The sequence below is a fragment of the Corvus kubaryi genome, unplaced genomic scaffold (assembly GCF_017639235.1).
Source record: "Corvus kubaryi isolate FWS band 111438036 unplaced genomic scaffold, C.kubaryi_AGA036_p1.0 132, whole genome shotgun sequence".
Classification (NCBI taxonomy): domain Eukaryota; kingdom Metazoa; phylum Chordata; class Aves; order Passeriformes; family Corvidae; genus Corvus; species Corvus kubaryi.
Window position 1 is genome coordinate 12,673,257 of NW_024580666.1, and position 21,908 is coordinate 12,695,164.

A 21,908-nucleotide genomic window follows, 5' to 3' on the forward strand; every position below is an offset into this window, starting at 1 on the left:
AAAATTTGAGACCTAATACACATTTTAGCAGTGTAACACAGAAAAATGGAAAGCAACAGATGGTTCAATTGCTGTATAGGTATGTTTACTTACCTCAGGTTTTTCTCTTAGACCCTAGTTGTGTTGTACTCAGACTCATGTTTGCTTAGAGACCCAATGAGGCAGAACCTGGAATGTTATGGCTATTTCATTCAAAATAATAGTGTTTGCATAGAAAAAAAGAAATATATGCATATAGATACTTAATAAACAGTACACTTTGATAATCTGATCGATATTCATGAAGTAATTTACATAGACATGCAATTGCATTAAAATAACCAAATAATTTTTTTTTTAAGAGAAAGAAATGCCTTAATGTGCAAAGAAAATATGGAGGGCATGTAAACAGTCACAAGAAATGCATAAATAATGCATGCAAGAGAAAACACAAATATATTAGAAAGGATTATGTGTTCTTTTTCAAATTGTTCATAAATATTTCTGGTTTTATTTTTCTTTTACTCGTAAGCTTTTAATAATTTATATTTACAGTCATTTAAAGTGCAATGTACAGAATAAATAGCTCTTTCATTAAAAATATTATGGATGACTTTGCTTTTTTTATTGATTAGAAAGATTCCCTTTAACTTCATTCTCATATGTAAATATATGAGTTCACTATGTTGTCTCATGTTCTAATCTATCTATCTGTGTTAATATATCAAACCAAAATACTGTAATCAATAATGGAACAGACATATTAAAGTTTTGGAATATTGTCATTCATTATATAAAAGGTAGTGTTCCATGAGAAAAGGGGTTTCCTTACCCCAGGAATGTGTTCCTCATCCTTGTGTCATGCATCAAAATGGCTACATGTATCTTTTATTTATTGATGTATTTATTTAGAGATGATTAGACCAACAGCAGAAGATATTCAAGGCCACCTCAGTGACAAGGAAACCACATGTATGTGGCTGTTCCAAAAACAAAATTCACATAATCTTCTTTGGTTTTTAAAATTGTACCTGTTCTCTGTTGACCTGTGTATGTACGTGGGTGCGTGTAAAACAGTAAAAGAAAAAGAAAGAAATAAAGTAGAAAGATAAAATGGACATACAGGACCCTTCAGGAAAGAGGACCAGAGATGAGAAAGAGAGACAGAGAGATAATGTAATGACATGTGCTATCAGGAAACAGAAATTTAAACAATAAATAAAGAAGAAAGAAAATATGTCTTTACTGAACAAAGAGTGAATATGTTTGGGCAGTCAAGTCCTTACACAATAGTCTTCATCAAAAATCTATTGATACTGACCGCTGAACAGCTTTATCATGTCTGGACAGCCTGTGACTTGTGGTTGGCACCTCTTCAATTTCGTCTATCTCGCACGCATCTGCAGCATCTTGTGTGTAGCTATGCTTCATGACAAGGATATTTCTCCTGTTCATGGGCTGAACAAGTGGTTTTACAGGCTGGGGTTGTATTTCTGTCAAGACAGAAGCATCTCTTGTGCTGAGGTTACTACGGCTGCCCTTAATACTAGACACTTGTGATCCACAGTGATGGTCATGAATGCATTTTGAAGAGGATCTCCGCAGTTTATGATAATTTTCAAAGTCATCTGCAACGTCAGCAAGGTCAGCTGTAGTCCCTGTCCCTCTAAGGGTGCATAACTCATAATGAGGAGGCTCAAACACCTCCTGGAACACTGTTTGATCAAAGTCTGTTTTCCTTGGGACAAATTTTTTACGAGGCTGCTTGATCTGTACTATAATAGAGATAACAATGAGGATGATCACAATGCAAGAAGTCACCCCAATTATAGTCCCACTGGTATTGGTAAGTTGGTCCAATAGGTTTGCTTTTCTTTTTTCTGTGTGACAGGAAATAAAAAAAAAAAAACAAAAAACACAGGATTAATTGCAGTTCAAGAATAAAAACCACTATGATGGGTTCACAGAATACTGCAAGGCTGAGACTAGTCTATGTCTGAGTTCACTTAATCAATCTCACCAACAAAAAAGAGGGAGAAATCAGGTATTTGTTAAGCCAAATAAGCAACACACAAATCCTTTGTGTACCTATTCACTTGGAAACTTATTTATTCAGGGTATATTGCAAGCTTAATTAAATGAAAGAATTATTTACATTTTTTTATAAAAAGCAACCACCATAACAAGCAGATGGCTTCAGTGGCACCTCTGAACTCCATTTGCCTGCTAAAGCCCCCAAGATTGTTACAGATGTTCTCTTCATTATTTTCTCTCTCTTCCAGTAAATATATGCAACTGGGACATTAGGTCCTATGAAAGAACAAGATTTTACAGGATTTGAGTTCTAATATTTGTTAGCTGAGTAGGAATTTTGACAGCATTCAATGAAAAAGCTAAATCAGGAGAAAATAGAAAAGTTATTCAAATTTAGATTTCAGAAGGAAAAAAACAAATTGGTGCAAGTTATTTCTGGTTTTTTTCCTATTAATTACCAAAACTTTTGTAAACAGCCATAAAAAATCCAAAAGGTGATCATACCTACTACCCTTTACTCAAGAGCCTCTAATAAGTTAGTCAGCAAATTCTGCGTTGTGAACGAAGTAGAAAAATGTGATAAAATAATGAAATAAAATCAATTTCTCCCTCCTCTTGTGTATCTTTCTCTGTGATTTGCTTTCACAAGTCTGCAGACTCAAGATGGTGACTGAGCCTTGTAGAAATTCAAGTTGAAAGTATTTGCATTAGTCTCTCTCAGGCATAGCAAGACAATTGTGGTTAAGTTTCAACACCCAGTTTAGTGTAATTTTTCCTGGCTTGAAATGAAAGTTATTGGCACCGAAACAGTAACGTTCGTCTCTTCATAATCTCCTAGATACCAGGACTTAACTCTTCAGTCTGTGCTTCATTGTCTGTGCTTGTAGATTCACTCAATGTTTCTCTAACTGACTGACTCCAGACTCTGGAGAAAAAGCAGAGTTAGAAAAAGCAGCACTGCAGCAAACAACGTTTTTGCTGGAATCAGCAAACCTCCTTTTTGTAGTCAGAAAAAAAATAGAGGATAAATGCACAAGACCTGATAAAAGACACTTGATGAAGGAAAGATGAAAATTGTTCTGGAAATTAGAGTGCTGAATGTTTTCTGTTTTCCTCTATTGTGAAGAACTAGAGAATGAATAATCATTTCCCAATTGTATGTTTAGTTTCTTTGAAGAATATTATGCTATGCCACAGTTTAGCTGTGTTCTTTTGGAGTATATATTTTCATTTGTGTTTTACCCTATTGCGCTGCTTGTCAGGATTTTACAGGCTTCAGTAGACTTGGGCTGACTGCTAATCCACCTCATTCTGAATTTTTTCTTGATTGGTTCCTAAATTTGGCATATCCCATTTTCCAGGAGCAAATCTGCAGTAGGGGGGAGACAGGGGGATACAAGACAGAAGCGAACTGTCTCCCTAGCCTGCAGTGTACTTTAGTTAAGCTCTTTTCCCTAAAGACAACACAGATGCTGTTTTGGGGTTGGTGTGGTTTTTTTTTTAACAGAACCACAGGAATATTTAGAAACCCTTGTCAGCACATGAGTAAGAACATCACTCCCTGCCTATGAAATAAATATTCCATCTAATTTCCTGTGCTTGTTCCTTGCACTGCAATTTCACTTGATTATAGGTAGATTTGGTTGCTTTCTTACAGTGTTAATTTCACTTTACCTTCTTTTATAAGACCACCTGGGCTATTATAGGCATAACATGCAGCTAAAAGACACCTGCTACTCATATGTTACTCCTCTACAAAGGTAACTATGGCAAAGGAACCAAAATATTACCTTTAATTATACTTTAGATTGTATGGAAAACAGAGACCAAGTGACCAGAAAGCCTTCCAGAAGAGCATAACCAGCTGGCCGGACATAACCAATGCAACACCGGACAAAAAAATGAAAACACTGAAAGTAAAATCCACTGGCATTTTTTATGTTCCTTCATTTTCTCTATTGCTTGATGTATGCTCTCCCTGAGCTTTCACCCATCTGGCACATACTTAGCAAGAAACTGAGGATCATATGCTGTATCTCATGCAGTGTAAATGATGACTTTTTCAATTCTACATGTTACCTTTGCAGTGGTTTTCATCCCAGGGATACACACAGTTCTGGAGTCCATTGCAGACCAGTGTATTATTTATACACATATTACTGTGGCAAAAGAATGTGTTGGCTTCACAGGGGGCTAAAAATGAGAGAAATTATAAATTATATTAATTAGCAAATCATTCAGCTCTCCTCAACAAACACATCCAGGAGTGGACATGTATTCTGTAATATGAAAAAGCTATACAACACATACTCCTTGACCATATTAAACATTTGACATGCAGCATGGAGAGCGCTCAAGTCACAGACTGTTTACTACTCTGTGGCAAGAGGTTCTCAGTTTTGTCTGAAATGACTGAACCTTCCCCTAGCATGACTCTCATGGCTGTAGTGGGTTGGCTTCCAAACATTGGTGGGGAGTCATCAATGGTGTTATCAACAGTTTAACCACAGATCCAAAATATATCACCTTATGGGCTGATACAAAAAGAGTTAACTGTATCCCAGACAGATCTAATGTATGGGAAATAACATCTTATGAAGTTTGTTGCTGAAACCTCAATTTCATAAGAAAACTTGTGTGACTCAAAGAATATATATACTTTAGGGCCCATATCAATGGTGCCTGAACATTTATACACAAAGTAAAATTATTTTAAAAACCTTTTAGTCATAAGAAATGCTACTGTTAAGAAGCACCCCTTTGATCACAAATATGAAGATAAAAAAGCACAACAGTCTTCAGTGTCCCTGAAACCCATGGCCTAGAAGAATCATGCAGATTAAAGCTGCAGGAAAATGGCTTTACTGATGGCCATATATTATTACTGTGAAGAAACCACCTGAAAGCCTTTGGAAGGTACTGTACATGCTGCTAAACTGTGGTGTTTACGGAAGTGTTGGCAGATCATTAGGTGTTGAGGCTGTAATGATACTATTCCAAAAGTGTAAAAGAGAGTAGAGATAAATTACTCCTCATATCTCTTCTTCAAACCAGAAAACCTTCTGTAATTTAGAAGAGCTACAAACTTTGTCAGTGTTAAATTGGCAAAAATTAACTCCTTATGTATTTTTTTAGTTCAAGCAACCAAAAAGCGTTATTATAATTATTTTTAAGGGAAAGGTAGAAAAATAAACTTAGACCCTTAACAAATCAGAAAGCAGTTATGACGCTCATATTACTGATACTTCAAGTTTGATGCTTCATGAAAATTGTTCTCCTCTGCAATTTTAGAAGCAGTTCCTCAGACAACATAAATGCATAGCAGAGAGAATGGTTTAGTGGTTTGCAAAAAAAGGACAGTACAAAGGATTTATATTGCAGAACTTAATGACCCCATATATCATGTCAAGAAATCCATTTTCCAATACGTGTTTATGTTAAGATATCCATAACTGGCTTATTTGGAGCAGTTACGGCGTGTTAAGCAAATAGTAAATGCCGTCAAAGTCAACATGCACACCCCCAAATATGCAACCACTCCCTCAGCTATAACACTGTACAGACACTGTATCTCTTAGTCAAAGCAGAGGACATCAACCAGCCTGTCCACTGTTCAATTTTTGTTTTTAAATCTGGTATGCCATCTCCTAAGGTGCAGTGAGCCTGACCACATTTTAAGTTTGTTATAGAAAGGATTCTACTTTATGCTGGACAGATCAGAAGAGCACATGTGCATATTAGAAAGGGAGGAGGCTTAGGGACAGTCCTTATCTATCCGTTGCTGTCTTTTGGGGACAGTGAAGGCTGAGCCTGGAGGATACTGTGCCACATCATGATGTGACACATCACGTAAGTAACACATCAGATGCATAACCATCCTCTCACACTCTAGGTGCCATCCCTGTTTCCAGGCAAGGTGAGGATCTTTTGGGATGTTTCCTACATGCAGAAACAGTCTCACTGCCTACTCTATGCAAAAAAAAAAAGTGAGAAACCTAAGAAGATTTAAAGAGCCACCCATTCAAAATACAAAGTGTACCAAAAAAAAGACCCAAATATCAAATGGATAAAGTACAAGTAGTGATATGGGAACAAGGAGGAAATATTAAAAACAAAAGAAAACAAAAAAATAATTGCAGGATTAGGATAGATTATACTATTAAAGCCATAAAGAAGAAAAACTAAAAAAAGAAAAAAGACCAAAACACCAAAAAACATTCAGAATGGCATGAAGGATCTTAGAAGTGAAGTGGGAAGGACAGAGTGCTGTCTGAATTCAGATATATAGCGGTGGTAAGTAGAAAAGAAGAACTAAAGGTAGGTAGCAAGAAAGTGAAAGGAAGAGGAAGAAGGAGAGAATTCTACAGGAAAAAACAATGTCAATTGGTTATTTCATTCTGCACTGAAAGAAATACTGAGATTTTCTATCAAGTGAAAATATTAGGAAAACTTTCAGAAATGAGAGAAAAATTAAGAGCAATAAAAAAGACCTTTTTTTTCAAATTTAAGAAGAAGGAATAATTATGCGAAAAGGTGACAGGGACATCTGGAAACAAAAGGCAAGAGAAAGGAAGGAAAAAGAATGAAAATTTAAGTTTTCCTAAATTGTGCTATTGTACAGTGGAGGAAAAAAATGGTATGTGAATAAATGTCAAAACAAGATGAATAGTGTAGCAAAGCAATTTCAAAGCCACTACAGCAAATTTAGCATGAGAGAAACTCAAATGTAAGATTCAGAAAACTAATGACAAACAGCTCCCTCTTCTTCATGTTTATAAATTTAAAATAGCCAAGTCCTCTCTGTGGTCCCATGATCCTGGAGGGATTAGGCTGGACAAGAAGTCAATGTATTTCCCCCACTCTAATTAAGATATTTTGTTGGAAAGAATGAAAGCATCAAGGGAAGTTGTAAACATGTCAGTCCTGTTGTACATTGGGAAAATTTTCTTTCTTGCCCAAAAAAAGGCACAGCAAAGGGGTCTTGGGATGCTACATCAAGGATATTCTACTAATAACAAAAAGATAAATGAACTGGTAGTAAACCAGATTCTTCTACAACAAGAGGGATCTGATCCTGATGCTTTCCTAAAGCTGTTACAGAACCCAGGATGGCAGTGGAATCAAGCAGTATGTGACAGCAAGATTGTGGATGTTTTCACAAAAGGAAGCTACTGCTATCATTAACTTCAACTAGATAAAGCAGCACAACTCTCTCCACACACTAGAAGCTGTACTCTACGACTCCATGGTCTTCCCCATCACTACATAAACGGCCTTTATTTGAGAGAGCAGCAGGAATGCAGAGAGCTCACCCAGGTGAGGAGCCAAGTGGGTTTTTGGTCATGATTGGTGGAAAACCCAGTGGAAAGCTACCAATGTTGTTCTTTGTGTCTGCACTAGTTGATCAGGAGCAAGAAGTCAAAGAAATCTTCTTCAGGCAGCTGGAAGAAGCCTCATGATCACAGGCCCTGGTCCTTATAGGGGTTTTAATCATGTGGTCTGTAGAGGGCAACACAGCAGGGCACTAGCAATCCAGGAAGTTTCCAGAGTGCATTGATAACTTCCTGGCACAGGTAATGAAGGAGCTGATGAGCACAGCTCTGCTGTGCTTTATACTTTTATAAATAAGAATCAGTTGGGAAAATGAATGTCAGGAGCATGAGATGATGGCGTTCAGGATGCTGCCAAGAAGGAATAAACCAAAAAGCACAATCATAATTCTGGGCCACAGAAAAGCAAAAGTTCATTGTTGAGGGATCTGGGTGGACAAATGCCATGGGAGGTGGTCCTGGAAAGATACAGGTTCAAGGAGAGTTGGTTGATTCTGTAAGATCACCTCCTCCAAGCTCAGCAGTTGTCTATCTGGACAGGCCGAAAATCAAGTGAAGGTAGCCATTATCCTGCATGGATGGACAATGAGCTCCTGACTAAACTCAAACACAGAAGGGATAGGTATAACAGGAGGCAGTAGGGCAGCATGATCCCAGCAGTAATATGACTTCTCTAAGTGGAAGAGGACCAGATTAGGGAATATGTAATCAACTGAACAGACATGAACTCCTGGTGACTGTCCCCAGTAGGTGACTGACATCATTGTGAAGCCACTCTTGATTATCTCTGAAAAATCATGCTGATTGAGGCCTCAATGGGATGGGCAAACAGGAACTTCAACCAGATCAACAAAAGGAAATGTAAAGTCCTGTGCCTTGGGAGGAATAATTTCACGCACCAGTACATGCTGGGGACTGACCGACTAGAAAGCAAGTTTGCAGAAGAAGTTCTGGTATGCAATAAGGTCACCTCGAATCATCTTGAGCCAGAAATGTTCCCTTGTGGCAAAGAAAGCCCCCACTATCCTGGGCTGCATTAAAAACAGAATTGTCAGCAGGCTGAGATATGATCCTTCCCCTCTATTTAGCACTGGTGAGACCGCATCTGCAGTGTTGTGTCAGGTTCTGGGCTCCTCAGCACAAAAGGGACAGAGGTACTGCAGTGAGCCCAGCATGAGGCCATGAAGGCCTTTTAAAGGCTTGAGACATCGGAGGTGTGTGGAGAGGCTGAAGAAAGCTGGGACTGCTCACCCTGGAGCAGAGAAGGTTCGAGCAGGCTCTTGTCAATGCATCCAAATACCCACCAGGAGGGAGAAAAGAAGACAGAGCCAGACTCTGCTCAGCAATGCCCAGTGACAAGACAGGAAGCAATGAACACTAAAGGAAATACAGGAAATTCCCTTTAAATGCAAGAACTAATTTTTAGTTTGAGGTTGGTCAAACACTGTGCAAGAGCTGGTTTACCAAGAGAGGTTGTGTCATCTCCATCACTGAAGATATTCAAAACCCAACTGGGCACAGCCCTGAGCCACCTGCTGTATCTGATCCTGCTTAGAACAGAAGGATTGGACTAGCCCATATCCTGGAGTCCATTCCATGCTCTCTGAAAAAAACCCTGACTTCATAATTAGATTGAAAGTAACAGCTGGGAACACACAATTGTGTTATTTCTCCTATGTCCCAAAGCTGCCTTAAGTCAAGCTCTACCAAGGTACTGGCCTAGAAATAAGTGAGACAACATATTCAGCATGATGAACAATTCATAATGATTATAACACAACTGAGCAAATTAGAACTACACATATAATTAAACCAGATATATTTCAATAAAGTTAAGTCTCTAATAAATTCTTTGATTTTTACAGCATGAAAATAATATACTCTAAATTAAATCACTAATTAAAGACAAATATTAGTAAAGGTTCTTTTTCTAGTTTGAATTTGAACCAATAATTATTTTTATATAAAAGAATAGTTTTTGTAAAATCATTTGTTCAATATTAAAAATTTCAAACATTTTCATTCTACATTATTTTTAATGATGATTTTTTTTTATGAATGTGAGTGCTATGTGTAAGAATACCTTGTATCTTAATATACAAACAAATTTTATAGTTCTTGAATTCATTATAATGTAAAATCTCCTGCTTTGCAACAGTTATTTACACTGAACACAAGATGGTGCCCTTATCCTAGAAGACACACAAGCATTCACAAGAGTAGACGTGATATCCCAGACTTTTTTCTCAGGTTTAGGAAACCTATGTTTAAAAAACCCCAACTATAATAGTAACAACCTTATTTCTGTTATTGGGCATGTAAATATGTTCTGTTTCTACCACAAATTAGGAGATTGTTATATTATTCATATTTCCACAAGGTTTCCACCGCAGTATTCAAAAAAGCTTCTCTCTGATATTTGAGGTTACTGCTTTCAAAATTCTTAAAAAATGAACCAATGGAGTTTCTGTATTTTCTTACTATAGAAAGGTTTTAGAAATGCACATGCCCACAATCTACACTTTTTAATTTATTAACAAAAAATTAATATTTTAATCCTGAATAGCCCAGAGACATATAATGTGTATTAATAGTTCTTCCATATACCAACTTTACAAAGCAACATGAAATAAAAGCAGTCATAATTTATATTTTAAAAAAGTTATACTGATTTCAGTCAGACAATAAAATAATTATTCACAAGTAAGGTATTCCAGTTTATACTACCAAATGACAATATTTGTAAAGCAGTCTAGAAATTAAATATTCCATGTTTAATAATTATTATACTATTGTGACGTTACTACATAAGTAACAAAATACATTATCTCTGTGCATTAAGCATCATTTTGTTGGGCATTGCAGGATACTCTAGATATAAATTGCAATCATGGGCAGGTCAAAATATTTTTACAAGATGGAGCTAAAAGCAGATTTGTAATGGAACTGGTGTGCAGCCTAGCTGTTCCACTTCAGTGCAGTGCTTTCCTCAGTGTATTTCTCACTATTTCTCAGCACCATCCACAGTTAGTGCAACTCCTTTGCTTCCAGGCTGTGAACTAGCTCTGAGCAAGCCAGCCCAGTTGTCTAAGCTGTACTTCATTGAACCGTGTGGATTTACCCTTTGAGCCTGTTTCAAGGCAGGGATTTCAGGCCAGGATTGGATAATCTTAGACAAATGCCCTACCCTGCTTGTTATTTTTAGGCTTATCTCTCTCCCTCCTTTCCCCCCTTCCTTTGAAAGGTCTTGTTTCCTCCTAAGGGTGAATGGGAAAATTCTGAAATCTTAACAATGGTTAGATGTGAGAAACATTTTACACTGAAGTCGTTAGACATTTCACACCTACTCCTCCTCTACTTGAAATAGCTCATTGCATCATGCTCTGCACACAAATTCTTTAAGCACAGATCATTTGGATCTTCCCATTGTTCTTTAATGAAAAATAGGGCTTTTTCCTCCACAAGAGAAGGAAAAATTAAATTCTTCAGATGTTCCTTGAATCACCATTGAAACAGAGGAAGAAGTTTTTTATCAGTCTTTTCAAGGAAAATATCATTTATTGGGAGACAATTTCATTTGCTTTATTAAAATTATAAAATTATTAAGATTGTTTTGGTACTGTACACTACAAGTATATTACCTAAATTAAAATTATTATCTTTTCATTTGCCACTAAGGAAAAAAAATGCCTATTAAAATACAGCTATTAGAAACTTGCAAATGAGATGTTCTTAACACTGAGTGTTTTCTCAGTCACCTTCAGACAGCTCTGTGCAAGATAAATGTAACTTTTATGGATAGTTAATACCATATACAGATTAATAATCTGGTCTTTAAAAAACACCTATATGTGGTTTCACATTTTGTTGTTTGGGGTTTTTTTGATATAAAAACTCAAGAGGGAATGGCAGCTCAGGAGCATGTGCCCAGAGCTCCAGCCTGTGTTCAGTTTATACACTCTGGGCACACCAAACAATTATTTTGTTCAGGGTCAGGGAGTCACTGGGATGCTTAGCCAGTGAGGGTTTTTCACTAAGATAGCTGCAAATAGCACAGAGGAGAAGAAAGTGGCAGATGAGCGCTCACCAGTAAGGAAGCAATCCCAATGGTTTCTTTTTAAAATATTAGTGTGGAAGCAGAGAGCAAAACCAGCAAATCTGCGATCTGCTTACATTCTTAAGTCCTTGCAAGGGGAAACTGCCTCTTTACATGTTGCGCTTAACACCTTGCTGTTCCTTTTTCAGTACTTCCATTAGCTTTACCTCAAAAAACACAGTCCCTAACACTGCATACCTGCAGCTCCTTTTCCCCATTAAAGAGCTGCCCATGCTGGGTGATTGCCTTCAAGCCTGTAAACAAGGACTTGAGTGCTGACACTTGATCAAACTGCACAATACTATTCTAAACACAGCCTTAGATTTCTATCCAAATATGGGTTTTGGTAATAAAAACAAAATAAGAATGATAGAACTTGTGCTCCATTAGGAAAGTCGCATGTGACAGGGCTCTAAAAACAGACTTAGAGTTCAAAGGGACAACAAATAAGAGAAGGAAAGAATTTTTTCTGGTCTGGGGTTTCTGGTGCAGGGTTATGGATGCAGAAGGAAGCTGTGCTACCAAAGAGCAGTCAGAGGTGAGAAAGTGAACATCTTGTCTGCTGTGCATACAGAGGGTTTTTCTCTTATCCCATATGCCCTGGTTCTACAAATCTGCTTTTAGGCTAAAGTGTAGGTGTGTCTGCTGAGGAGCAGCTCTTTGAAGAAGCTGTAGGTGTAGCATGTCTGTCATTAATCAGGCTGGAGATCACTCTTCAATCATGGAAAATAAAATGAACAATTAGTCAGTGGGTGAAAAAACAAAGACTCATTTTTCAAGTCTTCTTACCAGATGAACAGACACCTTTTGATTATACCAGCTTTTTTGTTTACCTTTTACTGATTCTTATATTAATTTATTGGATATTTAAAATCCAGTGCAGACAGTGACTCCCATGCACAAAAATATGATTATGCTTAGAAGATATCTTAAAGATTAATAAGGTAAGGACATAAGGAGACAAACCCCACAATAACAGTTGGAATAGCTAATAGTGATGATAATGAAATATCAGATCATCACTATAAATTATCACCCATTAAAAATTAATCAGTTATTAAGTGTTACTTAGAGCTCAACTACTATTTTGACAGTGATGAGAATCATTCCTGATTTTCTGGTGCAGGAAGTTTAACAACCTCATGCATTGTATGCCTTTCCTTAGGACACATTTATAGCACTGCTGCTCTGAAAACATCAGTGTGAGAGGTTTGGAAACTCATAAGACCACTTTTTAGATGCCAACAAAAAAATGCCTACATATTTTAAATGGATTTGGAGCACAGTTATCGAACCATATGAAAATAAACATATAAGAAATCTCTTCAATATTTCTCTGTTCTACACAAATGTCAAGTACTCAGAAAATGGCTCTGTAACAAGAATTAACACTGAACAAACTTACACTGAAAGAAAACAATGCTCAGGCTTAGTAGCTTTTTTCCACAAAATACCACTTCCAGTACACAGCACCTTGTATAAGGGAAAACTCACAGTCTCAACAGCCTAACTCCACACTAAGGAGAGGAACTTGGGGAGCAACAGATCACAACACCTCCTGGTCATTCCCACAGGAACAGTAAATACAGGAATTCTACTTTGTCACTCTTTCCCATGCACATTACTGCAATGTAAATGTCATCTTCTATTTTGTTCCCTTCTCAGCTCTATGAACAAAACAGAATTTTTTCCTTTTTCTTTGTCCCCAAATAGACACACAGGTGTCTGTTCCCTGATGCAGATCTCCCTGAATGAGGTCTGACATTCCTTCTCTTCCATGAAGATGATCTAATTATTCCCACACGCTGCTGGAAGACGTTGCAGTTTACATGCCATGAGCTATCTCCCTGACATCTGCTCTAGCCGACTCCTGACAGCCCGCAGCAGTATGTGGCATAGGATGGCACTTATGGACAACTGACACAGAAAGTACCACCTGCATTACCTTTAAATCTTTAAAGCCAATTCCCAGCATTAAAATCACAGATGCAGTTTCTTCTACTATTTATGAGCAGGCTATGTAAACATATTTCAAAGTACTGTTTAGCCTTTAATAAATTTTCAGCTTTTAGTGAGCAATGACTCTTCAGAGTAAATCTACAGAAAGCACATCATGTTAGTATTTTGAATTTCCCAGCCAGAATACTATTCAGTATAAACTATCATCTGCTTACAAGAAAGGAGTAGCTCATAAGATGTAGCATGTCAGGTAAATATATTAGGAATACTGTAAGAGAAAAAAAAATCCCAAAAATTCCCACATTTTTCCTTATAATCCTTTAAAATATGAGAGCTTTGCAAACATACACCTATTCAAACCTTCATTTCAAGTTAGTAATCATAGTGCATTACTCTCCAGTTCTTTATATGCTGTGAACCTCCAGTGTCTATGCAGTTGTTTCTAAGGTAACAGATCAAGATGCCTTGTGAAAAAAATGAATCAGATCTTGAATATTCAAGGCATCTCCAGCTGCAGGAATGAGAAAGTGCAGCATCATCTCAACCAAGGGTTCTCAGTGTCTTTTAGACCCCAGCCTGATCTGCAGGCAAGAAAATTTAATCCACCCTAAGGCTGCAAGTGTGAGAGTACTGTGGCGCATGCAGTTTCAGGCATGTAAACTGTCAGAAATTTTTAATCAGAGCCATAATTAAGGAATTATGGAGGCTGTTCTCAATAGCGACTCGTTGCCTCATTGCAGGGTACACACACAGAATACAGATGAAGAATGTATTTGGTAGGTTGAGCCTTCATTCCAACCACTGACAGTTGCAAAGAAATCTTTCTGTGAGACACACGATGCACAAACCAAAAATACATTAAAAATTAACATGAGCCAGCATGTGAAAATAAATGCACATACACCTTTCTGAAAAAGCTAAATATGTGTTATTCCCATCAAAGAAAACAAATTGATATCTTTCACAGGTCTTTCACAGGATTATCTGGGTCAATTATTTTCAGCAAATGGAATTACTGGGTTTTGTTGAGGGATTTTTGTGATTGGTTTGATTGCTTTCTTAAACTGTCTAGAACTACATTTTGTCTCTTTCAAAGGCTGTTTTGCTTTTTATTTGAGCCCAGAATTCATATAAAAATATAAATGCAAGTAAGGCACATAAAGAGAATATTAACCAAAATATAAAAGGCTTTTAGAAAGCTTTTGTTGCTACAAAAAACCCCTAAACTTTTTGCTTAACAATATCTGACACACACGTTCGTTGATATACGCACACACCCACTACCTGTGATAAAATAATCATAATGTATTTTTCAAATGCATATCATAATGAAATCTAAAAAATCAAATTCATAGAAAATTATCAGACTTGGTAAAAACCTTCAGAGCTGTATTATTTTCCATGTTGTGTAAGGAAAAACTTACATGGTAGCTTGGGGATCAGACAAAAGTCACAGTTATGTGATTGGACAGGTCATGACCACTTGTACCTGTTTTCCTAGTTTTGAATTCTGTGGTCTGTCTACTGCATTACAAATTATTGCTCACTACAAATTCTTGGAAGAATTGTTCTGAATATTTACACAGCTTGTTTGGCAACATAATTCAGTGACTGCTCTGCATGTAGAAAATATTAACAGATTTTGGGAGTTGTATCATTTAACAAACTGAAAGGCAGATGCATTGATTAGGGTCTTACGTTCTTGGAAAGATGTGAAGAGCATCTGGAATCGGCTGTTGCGACTGCCTTCATCTGCCCACATACGGATTACACCAAGACCTGTCCTCAGCATTACATCATTGGCAACAGTGCTGCAAAACTTTGCCTTCAAATCCTCCACAGAGCTGCTTCCGTCATAGACTGCTACAAAATTCCTTTTGCATTCGTTGGAATTCTGCATCTCGTAGTCCAAGAATCGCAAATAGATCTATGAATCAATCAAACAACAAAGGCAACATGTACAGACATTTGAGAATGACTGAAAAAATATTAAGCAACTTTGCTCTACATTGCAGGAGAAAAAAATACACAATATCCCCATCATAATAATTTTTCTGGAGCTGGTGGTCCATGGGGAAGTTCCTTGGAAGGCCATTAATATGCAAACTGAGCACTGTTTGTACTTCCTGGTGTTTTGTTTTGCTTCCAAGTAGAAACTCTCAGAAGATCGAGATACTTCTTTGTTCTTATTCACAGTAAGGTCCTAATTTCCAAATATATACCTTTTTTCAGAAGCATGTACAATGGTTCTTCAAGCTGAAGGACAGATAAGCGAGAAATTTCTTCTTTCACTACTCGGTACGATATTGGTCTATTACACGACTGACATGTGAAATAATAAGGCAAATCATTGTTGCTCCCTCCCCAGAGTCAATGTGTCATCTTTATATGTCTCTGCTACACTGATTCAGGAAGTGAGAATCTGAGAGCCAGGCAGAATGCAATCATTAATCTGTTTATGTTTCCTCAAGGATCTGGCCACCATCTCAGCTCTTCTAAACCAAGCATTATGGTATATATTTTCATAATTTAACAGGCTTGAAATCAAGCATATCTTGTGGGAACTCCTAGAGACTTATGTCTCTTGCATACAAGCTAAATTGTCGCATAAAGTAATAGATATATTGCCCTTTGAAAAGAACTCTTTAAATCTACCTAGAAAGAAGTAAGGATGAGGATAAAAGGCTATTATTGATATTCAAATGTATATGGACTTTAATAGGGAAAACCACCAATTTTAAAAGCAATTGATTATACAAGCAACATCAAATATTCCATTCACAGAGAAGGCAAGTAGTATTTCCAACTGAAACATGATACAGAATCAAACTGCCAACGGTACCCATGAGATTTCAGGACAGTGATACAGAAAGGTGAATTAGGGCAGAAATTGTATAAAAAGGCACTAAACATACCCAGCATAGAGCTGTATGCATCTTCACATAAAAAAATAACTAAAAAATAAACCCCACTGTATTAGACATCAAATATACTTATTCCCAAACAATTTTATTGACTTCAGGTATTTTTTTTATATGCACAGAACAAATGCTTAATAAGCTTCTCTGCATTTGCAAAAAGTACACAAGCAGTGCATATCCTAGTAGCAACAAGACTCATAATTCCACCTCATTAATACATTAAAACTCTTATGGTTTGAGAATTATGTGCTCTTAAGCAGTCTGCTACTGTTTAATAATAGCTCAGGGTTTTTTAATGGGCCTTTTCAGGTAGTGTATTATGGTATATTTTCATTCCTTTTTATGCTTTGCATAAGTGTCCTGAAAGGAAAATTTTTGAAAAATTTTTACTGGCAGATTAAATTATGTATACAAAAGGCACATCTTTTTTCTAATGTTATTCTTACGGTAACCCTTACTCATATTTCATCATTTCCATCCTTCAGAAGAGTTCAGAGGAATCTATTTCAATTAAATTGCAGTTAAGTGTATTTTACTTTCACCATGTATCCTGGGGTTTACGTACTATAAATGAAGGAATCTGCTTGTATTGGTCTCTACAAAATGGAACAGCTAACAGAAATACACAGACATATTAAATGGAAATACATCAAGGTATAGTTTTTATAGTGTTTCTCACTTCATTTACTGGTTGTTAAGTAAAACAGCGAAATGATACACAATATTGGGCTGACAGAGAAAGATTCCGCATGAGGGAGGGAGGGATGGGAAGAGGCAGAGCCATGATACAAACACCCAGCAGCTGCCCATAGTTGGGACACACCAGAGAGCTGCTTCTGTGTCCTTGACATCAGATCGTCCTGCTCAAGCAAGGGTGTAACTATCACTGTGCAACCCTGGCACCCAGCCTCTCCTGGGAAGCAGCTGAGACAGTCCGTAGTCCTTCTCTGCATAACTTAGGGAATTAAATGTGCTCCTTGATTTTCTTTTCTCAGTTAACAGGAGCAGTCTGCTTCAGACAGGTGCCTCAGTGCTTGACAGCTTTGTCACAGGTAATGCAATGAAATTCTCCTGTGGCTGATTATATGCAGTATTGCATACATGTGACTGTTTCCCAGGAAGAGAAGCATGTCACACAGATGGCTCACAGAAAACAGAAGGCTTGCAACAGGCTATTGTCATGAATCATTACTTTTACTCTCTGTATAAGCCTATCATATATTCACCATTTATATTTATATGCCATATACATACATACATACATGATAGACTACAAAGATATAGTGCAATGTATCACATCACATTTTTATCTATTCCCCTCTTCAAGAAAGCTCATATTTACTCCAGAAAAAGATTACATTAATCTGATGGCAGAACTATAGTAAAACTATACCTACTGAATGACAGACCTCTCACACTTGTTCATGTGTTCTCTATTCCTATCCTGCTGCTTTTTATATATGTAGAAGTGTATGTGCATATACATATATATATGCACATGTACTTCTTGTAAAGGGTATCCCATTTCAGTATGGAGATGCAATTTTTAAGAGTTCTCATTCTTACAAAAAATGTGTGCTAATCCTCACTGCAGTTACAAAATACCAGCTCTCCCAGCAATTTCCAGCATTCATCAATTATTCCTGATCTGTTTCAACGCACTGTTCATATAGCAGTACAGACAAAATCTTATTTCTATGGGCTTATCATTTGACATTCTCTAGTTTCTGGAGGCACACTAGACACACTATTATAAAATAGTAAAATATTTCTTAGAGTAGCAGTCATAAATACTGAAAAGGAATCAAGAAGAACTCAGCATTTTGTTCTGAGTCTTTCAGTGAAGAAGCCATTCTTCCCAAGCCTGAATTCTGTTGTCAGTCATACCAGTTCATTCCTCTGTATGAGAAATTTAGCCAACACCATACCATATGTACATCTGGTAGGTTGTGGAGCCACGGGAAAGAAATATTTGACTTAAAAATCTGTGTCTGTCCTTTAGAAGAAAGATGCCACCTTCTCCAATGGCATGAAGTTTCATAAATTAGAGAAAATAAGTTCCTGATATTCTGAGATGAGTTGGAGCTTCATTCTCAAAATTTCCTTTGGAGATGACTACTCCCAGAACTTTATATAAAATATTGAGGACTTGATACAACACACCCTGAAATCAGTGGGTATCTTTCAATCTACTTATTTGAATCAGACCTTTGGCTTAAGACTGCAGTGCACTTTTAAAAACTGGAAACTGATTACACAAACTGACAACCTGATACTGGATCAGATTTCATTTTAAAGAGCTGGAATAATTTAATTGCATTTGCACGCCTCTGCCAACTTTTATGGTTTTATTGCTATGTATTTGCCATTGTTCCTGTCACTGGCTGTAAGACCCACACTGGCAGAAGAAAATGACTAACAAATTGAGTTCTCCAGGGAAAGAATAAAACTGATTATATGAAAAACTCTTATCTAATGCAAAATGTTCCCTATACATAGCTTTTTGAAATCAGTGGCAACATTCTCATTACTTTCACTGGTATGTGGATGTCACTAAAACAAATTCATCAGAAAGTGAAAGAAAAATTATCAATATTACTGGTTATTTCATTTACAGAAATCTTAGCCATTACTTCTACCAGCAGTGGATAAGAAACTTTGTTCTCCTGAAGAGGGAAGAAGAGGTCACGGATTCAAACACCACCATCTGCCTTCATTAAGCATTTTTTCATTGATGCCAATAGGAGCTTTTGGAATGAACACTTCCATAGATACTGACACATTATATTAGCATAATCCAGGCATTCTTGCTGAAGAAAACATCTTATTTGAAAAAAGAAGCATAACTACCATGTCTTCTTCTTTCACATTTTTGTTGCAAAGTTTTAATAAGACCACTTTCATCAAATCATCGGCTCCACATTACTTAGAAGAGTGGGCTGCTCAAGTACTAGATTTACTGAGTTTTGAGATATCACTGCTAATGCCAATGTCATTAGCAACAAAACTGATAAAGCCTCACTACAACTGTGGCATATGTAATTTACACTCGGTCACATTATATTTAAAATAATTCTCTTGTCACCTTTAGGGTTTGTATTGCCACCATAAATAATAATCAAAAAGGAAGATGTTGGGTACGTTTTACTATTTCTTTTAATTTAAATTTAAAAACAACAGAAATCTCTGATGGAACATATTGGGAAAAAAAACCAAAATTATTATAAACTGCAAATAATGTATCATCTCAGTAAAATGGTCAGATTATAATCTCCTCATAGTGAATCACTTTTGATGAGTTCTGCTTTTTAATCAATCACTGAAGGTTAGGGATGACAACATGATTGATCAGGCCAGTCAGGAAAAGCTTCAAACCATATCCCAGCATATCAGACTTAATATATGTGCACAGACACTCAGTCCCCTTAAACCAAACCAAACAAAAAGCCATCATTCAGCTGCCAAAAGTAATTTAGACATAAGAGAAAAGCCTCCTCTTCATCCAAGCATAATGTCCAGATTTTGCACATTCAGCTTCTGGGTTCAATCAATTCACTTGTAAGCACAGGACTGGGTTAAATTGTCCCATTGCTCAGTGATCAGTTACAGTGCCTGCTTTATGCTGCATCTTTTTCAGCTCTATGTGATTAACAAAATACTTTCAAGATGATACCTCACGTATTTAGGCCTGGGAAACCCAGTTTTTTAAAGCAGATTGTGCAACACTAATTAATCTCCCTCAAGGCAACTGGACACAGAGTACACCAGCCTAAAAAGCATATTACTAATGATGCTTGAATTTGTCTTCTGAAATGGCCTGATCTCTTGCTTGGATGCTAAAATATTTTTTTTAATCAAAATTACTTCAATGCAGAAGTGTTAACAACACATGTTCTGTTTGGTTTTTGTTTGTTATTTGGGGGGATTTTTCTACATTTTTGGTCCTTCTGTTACTAGTCTGGGACCATGTTGTGCAAACAGAGAGCTCCATACCCCATATTTTCTTCTCTTCTGGAGCTTGGAGAATACTGTCTGTCAAAGATGACAACTTTATATTGTACTTCTAAGACCCTGTGATTCACAGCCAAGGCTCACATATCAGAACCATTTTTATAGACAAGTATTTGTCTATAAAATTGGATTCTCTTCGGATTTCTTTCTTTTGTCCTATTTGTTTCTTCTTCTGTGACTATCCAATAGGACACTTGCTCTGTCAAGTCATCCTAATTTTTCTTTAGTAGAGTGCAAAAATGCTCACAAGTGTGCAACATTTACATCTCCTTGGTGCTGTTCTGCTTTTTAACACTGAAAGCTGGAGATCAAATTCTGATTCTGCTGTTCTCTTTGGCAGACATTTTATTACTTTCTTCTGTAGCTTTTTTAAATTACATTTCCTAATAGCTATTTGGTTTGAGGATGCTGAGGTTAGTTATATTTCTATACCTGAAGGGAATAGATTCATGGTAACTTAAAAGTGAGGTTTTTTACAATGTCACTCTGGTATGTACATTGACATGCCTTCGTAGCAGAGATTCTATAGACACAATTCCAACCATGTACTTGTCTTGCACCTTCATCTCAGAAAACTGTTTCACACAAGGGATTTTAATAGCTTAACATAGGTAAGCAGTATTTTCTACTTGTTTAAACATAATTTATTCACCTTGTTCCACACATATGTATGTTGGGCTTTCTTAAATTCATAATATTATTTGCATTATCTTTATATTAGTGAGCTACAGAGCTTCTTCAGAGATGGAGGTCATCTGAAGCTTGCAAAACTGTCTCTGGCTGTTAGGTTATTCAGCCTTTAAATTTTCTTTTTTTCTAACATTTCAAGAATCACCACTCATTAAATTTTAGTGCACTACTTAAAGTTTCTCTTCTACACCTGATTAAAAAGCCTCCAAAAATTAATATATGGTAGTCTGCCAGTGCCAACAGCTTAAACTGCTTTTCTTGCAGGTCTCATCTAAGAGCACAGATTTCCACTTCACACAGGAGAGCAGAAAATGTTTTGGTTTAGTCAGATCAGTTTAAACAGACTCACTCACAGCTCTGCAATTTGTTTCACCTCATGTTTCCTCCCAACACTCTAGGAAATGCATGCGCAACCACCCGGTCTCTCTCCAGACTACACTCGATACGAAGGCAGGCACCTGGAACCAAAAGAGTCATCTCTCCGTTTGGTCAGGAGCATGCCAGGTAGCAGTAGTAACCCTTTGTAAACATACAAGTGTCTTGGTCACACTGGGTGACACTGCCCCGCTCCCAGCCTCATTCCTCACCACCCCAGCCTTGTCCCTCACCAAGCTGCTGGCTGGCTGGCCTGTGCTTGGGCTGGCCCCACTGTCCAGACGAGTCCAGCCACCACTACACCCCAGCCACCACGGTCAGGCCTGTCCAAGTCTCATCAGTCATGTCCTGGTGCTGTGACCTCCCTCATCCTGGCCCCCTCCCATGTGCTGTGTTCCCCCTCTCACTGCTCCTCACTGGCTCTGCTTGGAACAGATGCCACCACTCACTGGTGGCTCTGGGTTAAGGATGCTGCCATGATGTGTCAAAACTAAATACTCATTTATTGACACT

General features: G+C 37.2%; 1 protein-coding gene across 9 annotated transcripts in view; it reads right to left on the bottom strand.

Moving 5' to 3' along the window:
- The window catches only part of NETO1 (neuropilin and tolloid like 1), an 81,724-nt gene that overhangs the window by 20,363 nt on the left and 39,453 nt on the right, over positions 1-21,908 (bottom strand). For 5 of the 9 annotated variants that reach the window (XR_006016744.1, XR_006016747.1, XR_006016745.1 and 2 more), the window contains exons 7-10: positions 15,097-15,325; positions 4,093-4,206; positions 1,301-1,859; positions 94-168 (exon numbers count right to left, since the gene is read on the bottom strand). Coding sequence is in view for 4 of the 9 variants with exons in the window: in XM_042032613.1 (XP_041888547.1) it covers positions 108-168; positions 1,301-1,859; positions 4,093-4,206; positions 15,097-15,325 (963 nt within the window). In the remaining 5 variants the exon portion in view is untranslated. Of the gene's footprint in view, positions 1-93; positions 183-1,300; positions 1,860-4,092; positions 4,207-15,096; positions 15,326-21,908 lie in introns of those variants that run through there. The other 4 variants (XR_006016754.1, XR_006016750.1, XM_042032635.1 and 1 more) reach the window with 3 other exon arrangements.